The sequence below is a fragment of the Lepisma saccharinum genome, chromosome 23 (assembly GCF_977018435.1).
Source record: "Lepisma saccharinum chromosome 23, izLepSacc3.1, whole genome shotgun sequence".
Taxonomy (NCBI): domain Eukaryota; kingdom Metazoa; phylum Arthropoda; class Insecta; order Zygentoma; family Lepismatidae; genus Lepisma; species Lepisma saccharinum.
This window is the reverse complement of record NC_139251.1, coordinates 5887565-5903221: the sequence shown is the minus strand read 5'-3', so window position 1 is coordinate 5903221 and position 15657 is coordinate 5887565. Positions and strand designations below refer to the sequence as shown.

General features: G+C 38.2%; 1 protein-coding gene across 1 annotated transcript in view; it reads right to left on the bottom strand.

The window, feature by feature from the left end:
- Positions 1-3027: 3027 nt before the first annotated feature.
- The window catches only part of LOC145977851 (uncharacterized), a 142002-nt gene continuing 129372 nt past the window's right edge, over positions 3028-15657 (bottom strand). The window contains exon 4 of the mRNA XM_083110175.1: positions 3028-3114. Within this exon, the coding sequence (XP_082966301.1) occupies positions 3028-3114 (87 nt within the window). The remainder of the gene's footprint in view (positions 3115-15657) is intronic.

Below are 15657 nucleotides of genomic sequence, written 5' to 3'. Positions count from 1 at the left end.
TTATTTCTCGCATTCCTTGTCCTGAACATTAAATAATTATCATTTGTGAGGTTATACTGTAAATTAATTTCTGCAGTACCGCCGCAGTGACCAAAGTTGATTCCGTGGAGGACAATCAACTTTGAAGCGCATATAAAACTATTGATACAATTCTTATTTATGCATAACTTATTCAGAAATATATCTTTTAATCTTCCGCATTAATTTTCTATAAACAAAATGACCAGTTCAAGAGTTTCAACTATATTCATTAATTTATGTAGGTGTATTTTTCTCCCAGAGGAGGTGAATTTGTATTGAAAATATTATTGTTTCTTGAGCATCTCACGCATGCTGCACATTTTTAGCCCTAAATTCTGAATACCAGTTTCTGAACAAAGAAACCTAAGACATTTCATCATGCAGAGAATATGGTATCATTAACACACTTTCTGTTAAAAAATGGTATTGTTCATTTGATGTCTACTTTCTTAAGTTAGTGCCGCTTTTCTGAAGCACGGCATGTGATCAAGATTTCTCAGATTAGATTTTTAGTGGATGTTGAAACAGGACTTGTGATGGTAGGCGCCGATTTGGAAATCGTTCGCGATAAACACACGCCTTGCCTGATGGCTGTTTTGGTGTGACTCACCGTAAACGAAATGCATGTCGGCAAACTCGTTGGTGGTGTACGTCGCCATTGTCAGGCTCACAAATGAGTACACGAACACGTACGAAAGTAAATTGTGATGTACCGTTCACGACTACAGCACTGAACACTCCACACAGGTGTCCACCCCGTATAGACAACACAGATGGTACGCACTACGTACTTCCTAACGGTCACTTTATCAATGTGCTCAATTTCACCACACGCCTCAGGATGAACACCTTGCGACAACACGCATAACTGACAGGCAGATCGCTAGTCGCTTACATTTACGCCTTGCTTGTACGTATGTATACCAGCGAAAGCGGGCCTTGACAGGTAGCATCCCGCTGAGCGCCTCTAGCTTAGCTTTATGTACTACTACGTCTTCCGTCGTAGTATTTGGAGCTGATATCAGTACGTGCTGGTCGTTCTCTCACGTGTACGTACGTATTTCATTTCTACGTACAGCCTTGGATACTACTTGTGTACGTGTGTGTCATCATAGTACACCTCTTGCATATGTTGTCTGTGTCCCCTCTTCTCTGGGGAATCCCCTTCTGCAGCCTGCTTTTCGGACGCTTCCTGGCGAAATGTTCTTCATGTGCTGTGACCTCCGTCATTTCCCTTTGTACCCCCATTCGATACCTGCGTTCCATGTCGGACATACGTATTCCCGGGAATCCCTAACTTCTTGTGGGGAATCCCTGCCGCATTCATTTTCGACACGCGATTTGTGCATCAATCGCTAAACCCAGGTGTGTTTTCTTTGGGGATATCGTGCCGCATCTTCTTTTTGAGTACTATTTGTCGGCATATGGAGGTGTGAAGTCCATTTTCACACAATTTCGGCATCCTCTAGCTCTGACACGGTGCGTCAATCGACAAAATTCCATTTACATTTTCGATTTCATTTCACTTGGCGATTCACCTCCTCCGCGTTGTAAACGGAATTTTGCACCACCATGTATATGGATATGTATTTTGGGAATATTTTGGCTAATACTATTATATTTGCTTTATGTTCTCTATGTAGTTCTATTCGTATTATTTAAACAATTATTTATGTACTTTCTTTCTTTCTTTCTGGCCTTCTTTTGTTTTAGTATATTATTACAATTTTTATTTATTGATGGATTTTATTTTTTCTATGTAACCCATTGTAATTATAGAAAGAGCTCCGTTATAGGTGGCCAGTACATTAAATTAAATTGACTCTATTACGAATACATTATGGAATTTGATTTGATTTGAATTTAAAATTTTGGGAGCGTCAGCACTTAGGCTATTTTGCTCCCGTTACATTATACGGGGGCCAGCCCCTTATCATAACAAATAACAACTCTAGCGTTGCATAACTAAAAATGTTAAAATGTTCTGACTTCTGTTAAAAGCTGAGGCCGTAAACGGGCACTCAGCACACACAAGGACAACAAACAGGACAACACACACAAAATTATACTGGCCATAGTGCCAGTCGCCAGAGCCTCGTTAGTCTTTAGTCCAGGGTGCACTACGTGGAAGTGAGGTTGACTTTTGGGCGCCTTCGTGGAAGGTCACCCCTTACACCCCACATTATGGAATAATATTGATGTAGTAAATATGGTCAATTGACTTAACCAGGAACGGTCGGTTCAATAGCTGGCAACATTTGCAACATACTCTCTACATGACGTGTAATGTTAGTAAAAAGTATGCTGCCTAAAGAATAAGACCATGAAGACATTCATGTAACAGAAGTGTGGAAGTAAACTGTCTACACAACAGGAAGAAACACACAAAGTCCTTAACGTAGTATAGTATCTACTCTACTCAGTAAATTAGGGAAAACATTTCTTTCCATTATTATTAATACTAATACTATTTTTAGCTGTAACATTTAATCTAATTTTACCTGCTACTGCTGTCAGATATTCATCTCGTACAAGCCAGACCCTGTGGCCGAGGAGTGGTTAGCACGTCGAGTTGCGACGCCAAGGGTCCCGGGTACTAATCCCGCTCGGGCTTGGTTGTTTGTGAATGTCCATTTATCAATTTAATCATTTCATCACTCATCCCCATCTTCAAAAAGGAGCCAAGAGTCACAAAAGTCCACAGTGTCACAAGAGTCCAGCCACACAGAGCCAAGAGTCACAAAAGTCGAAGTAAAATAAACTAAATCAATCAATCGAAAGGTGGCCCGGTGATGTGTTGATCACCTCAGCTCCAAAATTATCGAGATTGAGAATGGATGATGTCCTAGCCCAACAACCTCAAAATGTACCTCTTTGGAACGGTGTTGTATGCACGGATCACTTTAAGTTATGTTTCCGAAATTGCAAAAACAACGATAGATATAATAAGATAGCGCCACGAATGAATCTTATAAAATAATACATACCAGTCGTGCTTAACAAATATTAAGCTTGATGGGTCGCAGGATAGCATACATGGACAATATAAGCCAGTTCCCTTATTTCTAGATATGTAGATATGTTTGACATATACTGGAAGGAAATTCAGAGTCAATCAATCAGCTTATCAAGTATCACAAATATGTTACACGTATTGTTATTTTATGAAATTAGGTGTAAAATATTATACCCAATGTATATAACGCGTAGCGCAACAACTCATTGAGGTCCCGGGCTTACATAATGACTGACTGTGTCACAGTGTAAATCATCCCTTTGGTAAATATTCCCCGCATAAACTAAAACATCCTCCCGGAAATAAAATACCACAGCTTAAGTCCAATGTGAATTCCCCTCCCACTTCATGGTAGAATTTTCCCCTCAGTAAACACACGGGGAGCGAAACACGGCGAGCATGGATATATTTGGAAAGTTCATTGCCAACGTATGATGTTTGACCATTTTGTGAAAATTAATTACTCCTTTACTATTAGCTATATAGACATGAAATTTTGCACACTGATTCAAAATACTAAGGAATAGAAGTTGTCGTACAGAGAAGTTATGTATATTTCTTAAAACGTCAGTGTTGCCATTACAAAATATATATCAAAATGTCAAAAAGTAAAAAAAAATATTCTTCCATATCTCTTTACTTTTTTAAGTATTCACTGGACTGTGGATATTCATTACAGTAAGGCAATATTTTTATTTATTATTTACCAATTACTATTTATTATTAAGTACTATTACATTGACATCGGACACTTAAAGCGGTTTTGCACCACTGGCAACCCCCGTGCTCACTCCTATGCCCTCACATATCACTTTTAATTTGCTTCATATGTACAAGATGTTGTTTGAAAGTGTGTTAATATCGGGTGTCTAATAGAGCAACGAAAATAAATTTTACACTGTTACTCTTCTTTGTACTCATAATATATATATATATAGGTTACTGGTACTCCCTTTTGGCGTAGTGGTAACGTCGTCGCCTTGTAATCAAGGGGTCCCGGGGAGTTCGATAAAACGTTTAGTCATAAAACGGTTCGGATTCCAGTTTAAATTGTAGGTCTAGTCCCGATTAACTAATCTGTAAGTAAAGTGGACTTAAACACGAACTCGATCATTCTATCAATTTGTTTATTGAAAGGTTCTATTCGGAAAAGAAACAAAGCGTTTTCGTTACTTACGAAAAATTATCCAACTTTAACCAACAGAATTATAATCGAGACGTTGTTTTATATATCTCGGTTATGACTGCCTGGAAAAGTTAAAGTACGTAATGATTGTTAAACGTCGGTCGACTCATTTTCTTAGCACAATAAATTCGGCTTCGAATTCCTATGTCGATTTCATCTGTCGTATGTGGCAAATAAGTAATTAATTAGAACCATATATATATATATATATATATATATATATATATATATAAAGAGACAATAAACATATCATTTTGGGGGCAGGGGGTAGCTACAGACTGCATTTACGCACAGTATCGGCAGTATTAAAAAACAAAGATTGGTAAGTGCTTTGGTAATATATCAAGAGGTTGATTTCTGGTTAAATATTTTTTTACTATTTCGGTGTTGTTAATTTTATCGGAAGAGAAAATTCTTGCACTCCGCAGAAGAGAAATCATGTATTAATTTCCGAATCATAATCACCATTTTATATCATATGCATATCATTAACATTTTTCTGTTAAGCCTTGCATGTATCCTGCAGCGAACGACGGAAACCTGTCAAAATACTTCATGGCAACCAAAGCAGTGGGACAAAGGCCACGACTGTAGAAATGCATGTTCCAACGAACGTCTATTTCAGGCGCCAAACAGTCGGGAGTTGTCTCGCTGAGAGCTCGAGTTTCGGTTTCGCTTGTAAGTGAGTGAACACTTATATACACAAGCAACAGTGGCGTGTGCATGGGGGCAATTAGTTGGGAATACAGTACTCCTAATATGCTTCAAGTTCGCTGTAAAATTAATTTCAACTGCAAATAAAGATGGCGAAATGGTGTAAATGTTGTCTGCTATCGTAATTGTCCCCAATGACGTAGTGGTAACGATATCACATATAATGATTTGGTCCGGCGTTCGATCACCATTACAGCCTCAGCGGCTGTTTCCATTGGATGATATTCAGCCAACAACGTCCCCCACAATTATGTACGCGAAATCACACCCATTGCAATGATTCCGACAAACGTTTCGGAGCGTGTTGTAAACACTCTTGAAGGTGCAAATATAACGATTATATTCTAAATGTAGTCATGCATTTTGTTTAGTCTCTTAACAGTGGGGCGTTACCCCCACACCCCCTATACGCCTTCATGGCGTAGTGCTAAGCACTTTACCTTTCTTTTACCTCTTAACAATGACCATACTATCTATCAGACTAGATAAAACGATGTGTAGGGCTTCACACACCCTTCAATCGCGGCTAATTTGGAGGTGATGGTGATGTGATGTGAACAAGAAAAAGCATTGATTCAATATTAACATATTATTTTGAGGTTTAGAGAATGATAAAATATGTGTAAAACTCGTGCAATTGGTTCTCTTTTTTTCAATGATGATAATTTTGCAATTATTATAATTATTACATAACTGCACCTAATATAAACTACAAAGGAAGAAATTATTCATTAGAAAATAGTTTCTTGAATTTTAATGTTAAAAAATATCAATATCTATTCATGTCACTGATTAGGAATGACCTACTAAGAGCACGGACTGTCATGAATGACTAGCATGAGAGTCAACATGTGAAAACACCGTTACGAGTAGAACCCAGTATACAGAGCCCCTGGTAGCAGCAGATTTTTCATTTATCCTTTAGAAAAGTTCAAGTTGCTGCTTCTCATGTACTAGAACATGCATGCTACATATTGAGGACAAAAAGATGAAAACAATTCTCCCCTCTTCCTTTGTTGCTATTAGCGTTTTAGGTGAGAATATTTACGTTTTGAACGCAGAGTTTCCCTCTCCCCTTGTATGAATAATGCGGCGAATTCAGCAGTCTTTCAACAACCATCCCTCCACCCTCTGTGATGTCTCATACTTACACTATATATAACCTTCAAGTACATTAACTTGACATTTGTGTGAAAATGTAAAACATTTTACCAATATATTTTAGGTAGCCTTACTGTGCATAAAGTGAACATAAAACACCAAATCAACCAACAACCAATATATTTTAGGCGAACCTAACTACAAATATATAATTTTCGATAGTTATAACTGCGAAAGTCAGCTAAAGCAACACATTTAATCCACCATCATGCAAATATCATTTATTTTATTTTAACGGTTATCCCAACGTTAGCATTTTTCACATGTCCTTTTGTAAGCAAGGGGTTCTGTGTTCGATGGAGGCATATAGTGTTATGATTCAACTTTAAACTGTAGGTGTCTACTATGACTAACCTCTTTGTACATAAAGTAGATTTGAAATAAAACCTCAAGTCAATTACCTGATTCTTCTAAGTTTATAGGACCAAAACATTACTCGGAACGAATTATTCTGAAATCCTCGTAACTACTTATCGTTCTTAAATTTTACAGTGATTTTATAATTGTTTTTTTACAATCCTGTAATATTGTATATTTCCCAGTGTTGAAATCTTTCTATACATATATAAATGGTGGACTAAGAACGATGTCACTTTCTAATCAAGGTTTTTATTAAGGGGAAGGTCCGTGAAGACTTTCTCCTACCCCGCTTCAAGAGGTCTGTCCATAACAGCCCCTTTTCCGCGAGGGGTGGGGGTCGTAAACTTCTGGCGTCACCTCGGAAGGAAGCTTCTCCTCTGCCTTGACAAATTCATTTCAAACAACGACGAGGTGTCAATATTTTCCAATAGTTACAACAAAATATTTAACTCATTATATCTTTTATTTTATTTCTGGGGTATGAAATGGACGCAGACATTTATCTAGAAATATATTCCGGGAAGGGTTCATGAACGTTGGTCAATTGTATCACATATAATAGTATAATATGTATCACACAAAAATGTCTTGGTATTACAATATCTGCTAATAACACTATGTTAAAAGACAAAGAATAGACGGATCTATGGCAGAGTGCGTAAAGGGTTGACTTCCATAAAATAGGAATAATAATTATTATTATGTAATAATTATGGATGATTTGTGAATAGAGGCAGGGAGCTGTGGTGATTAAGTCGGTAGGGCGTCTGACTGCTACGAGACCCGAGATTGTTATTTTTATTGATTTATTGATATTGATTGAAATGCTTTATTTTACTTCGCTTTTTGGGCAATTTTTGGCTAACTTGCGATAATAATAATATATAATTATTATTATTACCGAAATGTATTTTTTTTTCTAAATTTTCGGACCAACCACCGACAAGAGTAAAATTTAGTTCAAGATCTTTCTCCTTCCTCCTTACCTATTGTTTACAAGGTGTAACAAAGAATGGACTTTCGTGTATTATGTCGCAGCAGGAACTGAGTTCCTTCAACAGAGTTCCGGAGCGTTCCGGCTCACTGGTCATACTGTAATCAAGTATTTTGCTTTTTAAATTTAAGTAGCTACTTCGCAAGTTTTCCGGGGGAGCTTGACCCCAGAACCCACCCTCTAAATACGACGTTGCATACAAAAATTCCAACAACAATTGCATACATATAGGTCTGTATACTAATTCAAAACATTCGTGCCTCCAATGCGCTTCCATGTGAAAAGACTGGCGAAGGAAGGCAAGTGCTTTCGCGATGACGTCACAGAATTCTCGACCGCAGGGGTTGTTAGAAAAGCCCAGTTATGACGGGACCTTCTCAGACGGGGAGGAAGAATGATTCTACGGACCTTGATTAAGGGCTCCTGGATTCGATGTCCGGTGGAGGCACATATTGTTTCGGATCCCATTCAGTCCCGATTAGTCGATCTGTTCACAAAGTAGACTTGCAACAACCCATTATCTCTTTACCTTAATATCCAGGAACAGTAACTTGATTGATTGATTGATTTGGTGTTTTAAGTCCACTGTATGCACAGTAAGGCTAATCGGGACTGGACCTACAGTTTAAAGTGGGATTCGAACCACTTGTACCTCCACCGGCTATCGAACCCGGGACCCCTTGATTACAAGGCGACGACGCTACCACTTCGCCATCGGGGAGGCTAGGAACAGTAACTTGTCGATCTGAACTAAGTCACTTATTCTACACATGTTTACATAATTTATTTATTTGTATTAACATCGTTAGAATTAAATGCAAAATTTACTTCAGTTTTCCTCCAAAACGCTTTCAATTCCAATCTTTATTCTTGCATAGCATCTGAACTTCATACAAAAACATGTCAGAATTTGAAGGAACACGGCACACAGAAATGGCAAGAGAGAGGGGAGAAGGTAATGTAATGCGACGGTCACACGTCGCGAAATTTGTTTGCTATTGCTAAGACCCTTAAATCTGTGATTGTCCCTTCATTCATTTCTGGCATTCATTTGCATCCTCGCAATTAGCCAGAAGTGGTAGAAATGCGACGTCAAATGAGCTAAATCAACTAACAATAAGTATATAAATAAGTGCACAATCCATGTATGACGCTTCGAAAGGTGGAATTTTGAATTTAGTAATCCTCTCTGAGTTGCGTAGCAATATGCGAAGCCCTGGACGAGATTAGAAGGCGAGGCCCGCATCCAGTGGCGGAAATTAAGGGGAAGTGGGGGCGAGCAGCCGCTTCCCCCTTTTTTTCCACCTTTGCGAGAGCACTATGCTAAACCTTACCTACCAAGGGAAAGTAAACTGTCCATGTAATTTTTGTTTTATAATCATTGATGCGTGTTTACAAGACATTCCAATTTAGTCGCGACAGTCCATTTCTTCTAATCCCTGTCCCAATATCTTTCAAACTTAAGTCGTGTTTCGAAAATGTTTATTTTTTTGGGGGGGGGTAACTCACATTTTGACATGTTCTTCATTTTAATAATGATTGCTAATACGTATAATTTAATTAATATATGTATTATTTTCTAACCATAGAATTATCATGGCTGTTCAATGGTGCTGGTACAAGAACGTTTCTAAAATAATGAAAACATTTTTAGTTTGCGGATTACAGTACAATTCAACTTCTGAGAATTGAATGCAAACAATAAGCACCAACATTAGTCTGTAAGCGATAGTGTTGCTGAATGCTGATTGTCGGATAGGGGGGAGAGGGCTTATCGGTGAGTTGATTTTTTCCCGATACTTTGGACCATAACATTGCAACTCTACAATTCTATAGCTAGGAAAGATAATAGTAGGCAAATTATTCACCACCATTTTCATTCTCTCTTTACCCTACATCTTGTGTTCTTCTAAGGGGTCATTGATTCTTTTGATGTGAAGCTTATGTTGACATCTGCGTTTCTATTTCAACCCATTATCATGACACTGTGGAAAACAGACTGAATGAAAATTCAAAGGAGATGGACATATTGCTTTAACCGTTGGGTGTACACTTAGCACTGTATCTACGAGCTAGCACTAGCTCGTACAATAATACTACCGAAACATTGGTGGTCACATCCAGTACTCCCAACAGAATTGCGCCGACCAGGGTCGACCACCTTGACGGAGTGGTTAGCGCAGCGCGCTACGAAGCCGTGGGTTCCGGGTTCGAATCCAGGGTTGGCCTTGGATGTTCTTTGTGAGTGTTCCTTGATAAATTTCATCATATCGTTACTCATCCTCATCATCGCGATAAGCCAAAGTGTCAGAGAATCAACGTAAATTAACCGAACTCAACTAATCCAACAGCAATTCTGATCTTCCCTTTTGTTCCACATTTTCGGATCTGTCTCCAACCTCCTCAAAAATATCCTGGGTACGGGCCTGTTCTAGGAAGCAATAAAACAACGCGAGCATTTAAATGCCTCACACTTGCTTCGTGGCAGTTGGAGGCGTTTGTTGTTAACATATTATAATCGGGAGTGAAAGATAAAAAGAAAGAAGAGAATACAAGACAACGGGCTTTTTATTAATGAAAGAATAAATGGGAACAAATGTCTAAGCAAGTTATCGTGAATTGTTGCTAACTGTTTCACGTGAGAAAAACGACGATCATTTTTTACTTATTCCTGCCTGACTGTATGTTATGCCCCTGATTTGACGTATTCATTCAAATTATAACGTTTAACTAGAATTTAAAACCAGATGAATACAGAATAGTTTAATATTATTGCCCACATGTTTTTTCCCCCACTTCTATTTATAACATTTTCCGTATGAAGCTAATGCGACTCGAGACACCTTTAGGCGCGAGGCCCCGTGCGGTTGCGCATTTCTCGCACCCCTTGCTTCACCACTGCCTCTCAATGCCTTGGATTGCCCCGAAAGTGAATATTCTTTACGTTGCTAAACTGCTACGATCCTAGCTGTAGTTCAATACCAATTCAGGATAACAAAACTATTGGAAAACAAATTTTGTATCGAAACTTTCCAGGATTTATCCATGCTATAAAGCTGCGTTTACACCGGGGTTGCTCACACACGTCACCAACAAATTTTGGTAATATTTCGAAAAAACGCTTCTGAATTTCTTATCAACATCTCACGTTAGCTACAGATTTCCCTTGTTGGAAACAGAAATGTTATCCACTAGAAGTCGGTAAAGATCAAAGGACACTTCCGTTACAATTACTTCCTGCCCGCAGTGAAGGTCTCATCCAGAATCTTCTGTCTTCTCTGTTGGGCCAAAATGACTCATGTTGCCACAGAGAGTAATCAACTTCCTCCACAGTCTGCATCTTGCAGCCAAAATGTTAACAAAAGTTATTAACAAAAATGAAGTGAAAGTAGTGTTATGGCAACCAACATTTGTTGGCAATGTCTGTTCTTAACCGTGTTGGTAACAAAATGTTGATAACAGTTGTAGGTAACATTCGGTGTAAACGCGGCTTTATCCGTCCCGTACCGCTTTCTCCGCAACGGTTGCCATTTGGCAGACACTCTTTATCTCCACATGTGGCTTCTGTGGCTGGAATTTATACACGCACGTTGCATAACTGCACTGTCGTGGTTTTTGAGAAAAGAATTGCTGTAGAAATGACGTTTAAATTCCCGTGATGAGATTATCGATCGAGGCAGAAACTGTAGTTGAATCTGTGACGCTTTGTTATATGTAGTTAGGCCTAGTGGCCGTAGACGTTAAAATGTTGTGTGATTCGTTAATTACCAAGAAAAAATGTTGCTAGTACTTTTGTAAAGCGCGCAGATCAACCTTTTTTTACTAGCAAATGTCTGTGTTCCTTGTAACTATTTTTATTCTACTCAAACTTATGTAGTTGTGGAGGAAGCGTTTACTTTTAAAAAAACTGTGAACGGTGACTAATTGCGACTAAAATATAGGGAGAAAACCAGAGCTCATCCTCATCTTCGCGATTAGTCAAAAGTGGCAGAAAAGAAAAGTGAAGTACACCAAAACAATCAATAATTTCCAATTTCCATCCGTTTCTCGGTCTTTATTTAGTTAACGATACGATACGGAGTCTCAAGGTCATGTTTCATGATGCTGAGGAACAGATATTCAGCTTTTGAAATGTCACTTAAAGACGTAAGTAATGGAATTCTAAACTATACGCTCTCCTCTCCCTACCCATCACACACATATGCATGCATGGGAGTGTCAAGGGGTGTTTCAGTTCCTATCTGGACAGTGTTAGCTTAATTTTCATGAGTACATTTCCCCCCTTTCACAGAAACCATTAGGTATATGAAGATTAATATTTGACCTTATTGTTTATGGGTATGCATTATCACCTTAGCACAGCTTTTCCTATTATTGTGAGTTGTGACGGTATTTACACTATTTATATGTGCCGCCACTGAAAATCGAATCAGAGACATCTTCATTACAGGCCGATAACGTTACTATACGAAAAGCGTTAATACACACCAGCAAAACGGTGACTGCTATATCAGTTTTGCACCCCCCCCCCCCGAAAAACAGATTAAGGAGGCCCTATATAAATCGAGTAGAGCAATTTCTCGTGCAGTATGTAGTACGCTATATATTTACACATAAAAAATCTAATTAGAATTCAGTAACACAATTGTTATGCAAGAAAAACTGCATGCTATGTCGAACAAATTGAATAATAATAAGAAGAATATAGTTAAAATTATTTTGTATATTATATTATATATATATAATATTATAAAATTATAAAATTATCTTGGAGTCTGACCTTGAACTGTATTTAGCAGACTAACGAGGCTCTGGTGCCTGGGTTGTGTCGTCCATGTAGGTTTGTGATTGCTACTTCATCAATCTGATCGTATTACCATTCACCCTCATCTTCGCAATTACCCAAAAGTAGTGGAAATGCGATGTTAAATAAATCAAATCAATCGAAGTCTACTTTGAAACCTCTCAAGTATGATGTTTCTCGTCTAGAAACATCGTACAGATTACGTAGATCATTTTGGAAACTATTGTGGGTATTGTTACCATTGTATTTTATTGTATTAGTCAACATCATTTGTTTGAAACTCGACAAGCATTCAAGTATTTCCTCTTATCTCTTGTGAATCCCGAACGAAAGGTCATCTCTCCGGATGGTTTCCAGCTTTGGCTGCAAGTCTCTTCACCCTACCGGCTCTAACTCTACTGATTGATTGATTGAATTTGGTAAGTATTTTATTAAGTCCACTTTCTGCACAGTAAAGCTAATTGGGACTGAACCTGCAGTTTAAGTGGGATCCGAACCACTATGTGCCTCCACAGGGCAGGGTATCGAACAGAGGGGAGGCCCCAGTTGTAACTCTCGACCGACCCAACTGTTAACATTCAAATTTGGAGGCAGCGCAGGAGACATTATTTTCATTATTGTAATGGTTGTTTATACATATTTTTTTTTGAGGACATATGAGAGGGCACTCAGGCCCCACTGTCACCCCCCGTACGCACCACCATGCCTTGACATATCAATTTTCATTTGCTTCATGTGTGCAAGGAAATATTGACGATAACCAAAACTAGGGATGGTGTTTGAAGGTGTGATGATATCGGGTGTTTAGTAGGTAGAACAAGAGAAAGTAAATTTTACACTGTTACAATTCTTTGTACTCGTATTGTGTTTGTTTGTTTACTGGGACCTCCCTGTTGGCGTAGTGGTAACGTCGTCGCATTGTAATCAAGGGGTCCCTGCTTCGATAGCCGGTGGAGGCACTTAGTGGTTCGGATTTCACTTTACACTGTAGGTCTAGTCCTGATTACCCACACTGTGCATAAAGTACACTTAAAACACCAAGTCAATCAATGAATCCTTTGTTTACTGAAAGGTGCTATTCTGATATGAGCAAAGCGCTTTCGTTACTTACGAAAAATTCTCCTACTTCAACAGAATTGTAATCTAAACTTTCTTTTATATATCGCAGCTATGACTGCGACTCATAATCACAGCTCCAAAAATTCTGGGTTCGAATTCGCATATCAGTTTCATCTGCCTAAGGAGGCCAATAAGTAAATAGTTAGAAATAGAGAGCGTTGGAAGAGACAGTAAACATACCATTTTGGGGGCAGGGTTACTGACTGCATTTACGCACAGTATCGGCAGTATTTAAAAACAAAGACAGCTAATTCCTTTGGTAATACATCAAAAGGTAAAGAAAAGTAAATGCTGTATTCATTTTGTTGATTTCTGAATAAATACTTTGCTATCTTGCCGTTGTTAATTTTATCCAAAGCGAGATAATAATCCATGTTATATCACACGAGGTAATACTAGCATTAACATTCTTTTATTACCCCTTGCAACAACCCTGCAGCGAAATACAGACAACTGTTAAAATACTTCATCGCAACCAAAGCAGTGGAACAAAGCCACGACTGTAGAAATGCAGCTTCCAACCGAACCTCAGTTGCTAAACCGTTCTCTGTCCCTGGCGCAAAACCGTCTGGAGTTGCATCGCCACTTGTGTGCTAGAGAGCTCGAGTTTCGGTTTCGCTTCTAAGTGAACAAGCCCAAGCAACACGTTCTTACCGCCTTTAACCCCCCCCCTCCCAAAGTTTAACCCTAGGCCCCCGTTTGTTTGAGGCTGGGTGAGCTCCAGAGCCGTTTTATGCATGGACATGGCCGAAAAAAAATTGACCTTAGATCATCCACGGGACTCCCGTGGGAGTCAGGATTCCTACTGTATTGTGTATAAGCTACTTAGTTTCACTACAGCCCCTTCCCCCGCGCTCTTAATTAAAATGATTTATTGTTAGCAATAGCTTATCCGTGATGGGCAGGGGGGAGGGAGAGACTCCAAACCCACCACCTCTTTTTATCAAATTTTGAACTGTTGATATTTGTATAAAAAAATTGAAAATAAACTAAAGTCAATTACAATGTTCGCTACCAATATTTCTCAATTGCCTTCGTTCATAAAATGATGAAGGTAACGTACATACGAGGAAAATTTAGGTTGAGGGCCTATCAGCCCTAATACAGATGTATGTTCCACAAAGGTACTTGTGTACCTTGTAACAGTGTACAATTGGTTGGTAATTATGGTAATTAATGTAATTATTATAACAACTATAGAACTGCTCATATGTAAACAAAAAAATCATTGATTCAACATTAACATGTTATTTTCAGGTTTAGTGAATGATAAAATTTGTGTGTGACACTCGTGCAATATTATATAACTGCAGCTATATGAACAACAAAGGAAGAAATGATTCATTTTAAAAAATTGTTTCTTGAATTTTAATGTTAAAGAAGAAGAAAATGTGTGGGCCTCTGAGGCCTCCCTTATTTAAGTAGTCTGTCTACGTTTATTGTACGCCAGGGATAAGCTAGGGATAATATAAAACTTCTTCCAGTCTTAACTGCAGTTATTTTGTTAAACAATGGTTTCATGCATGCAATCATGTCTTATACGTATAATATTTCTGCAAGGGTTCTTTGGTCAGATTCTCATTCATTCAACATTTTGGCTGCCACCTATCCTCTTCTGTCTTTTCCTCTTGAGCCAGAATAGGTACAATTCAATTGTAGCCGATAAAAGGTAAAGCTAATGTAATTTGAGACCCTTTCCTGTTCAATTCCTACAGACCTTAAGATTGTAAAGTCGTGACTTAAATAACACAATTCATTTTTGTTGGAAGAACAGGTTTAAGTAAGGTATAAAAATAGTACAAATTGGTCGTGTTTCAAGTCTAGATATTAGAGAAACAAGTTACATCTTTTGAACAGGTTAAAATACAATATACGTATGTTAAAAATAAGAATAAAAACTATAAAAGCCAGTGAAATTGAAATAAATAATCGAGATTTCACAAGTAAGCATAAAGGAAAGGAAAGCTAACGCACAATTCTTGCAGTAATTATAAAATATTACTAATTGCGAGAGCTTAACCGTGAAACGATTGCCCCGCCATCGATATGGAGACAGATGGGGACGAGGAATACAATTCGACAAAGATTGCTAGGCCTCTATTTTGATGTGAACCAAGTTTCGTTGTTTTAATAATAGACATGCAGAGTTTAGACTATGTACGTACATCACGGGTTAAATTTGAATTATTAAAGCAATATATCTTAGTAATTTAAATATAAGAGTTTTATGTATATATATAGTTATTATTGCGGCAGCCAGTTACCAAAGCAACACCCTTAAT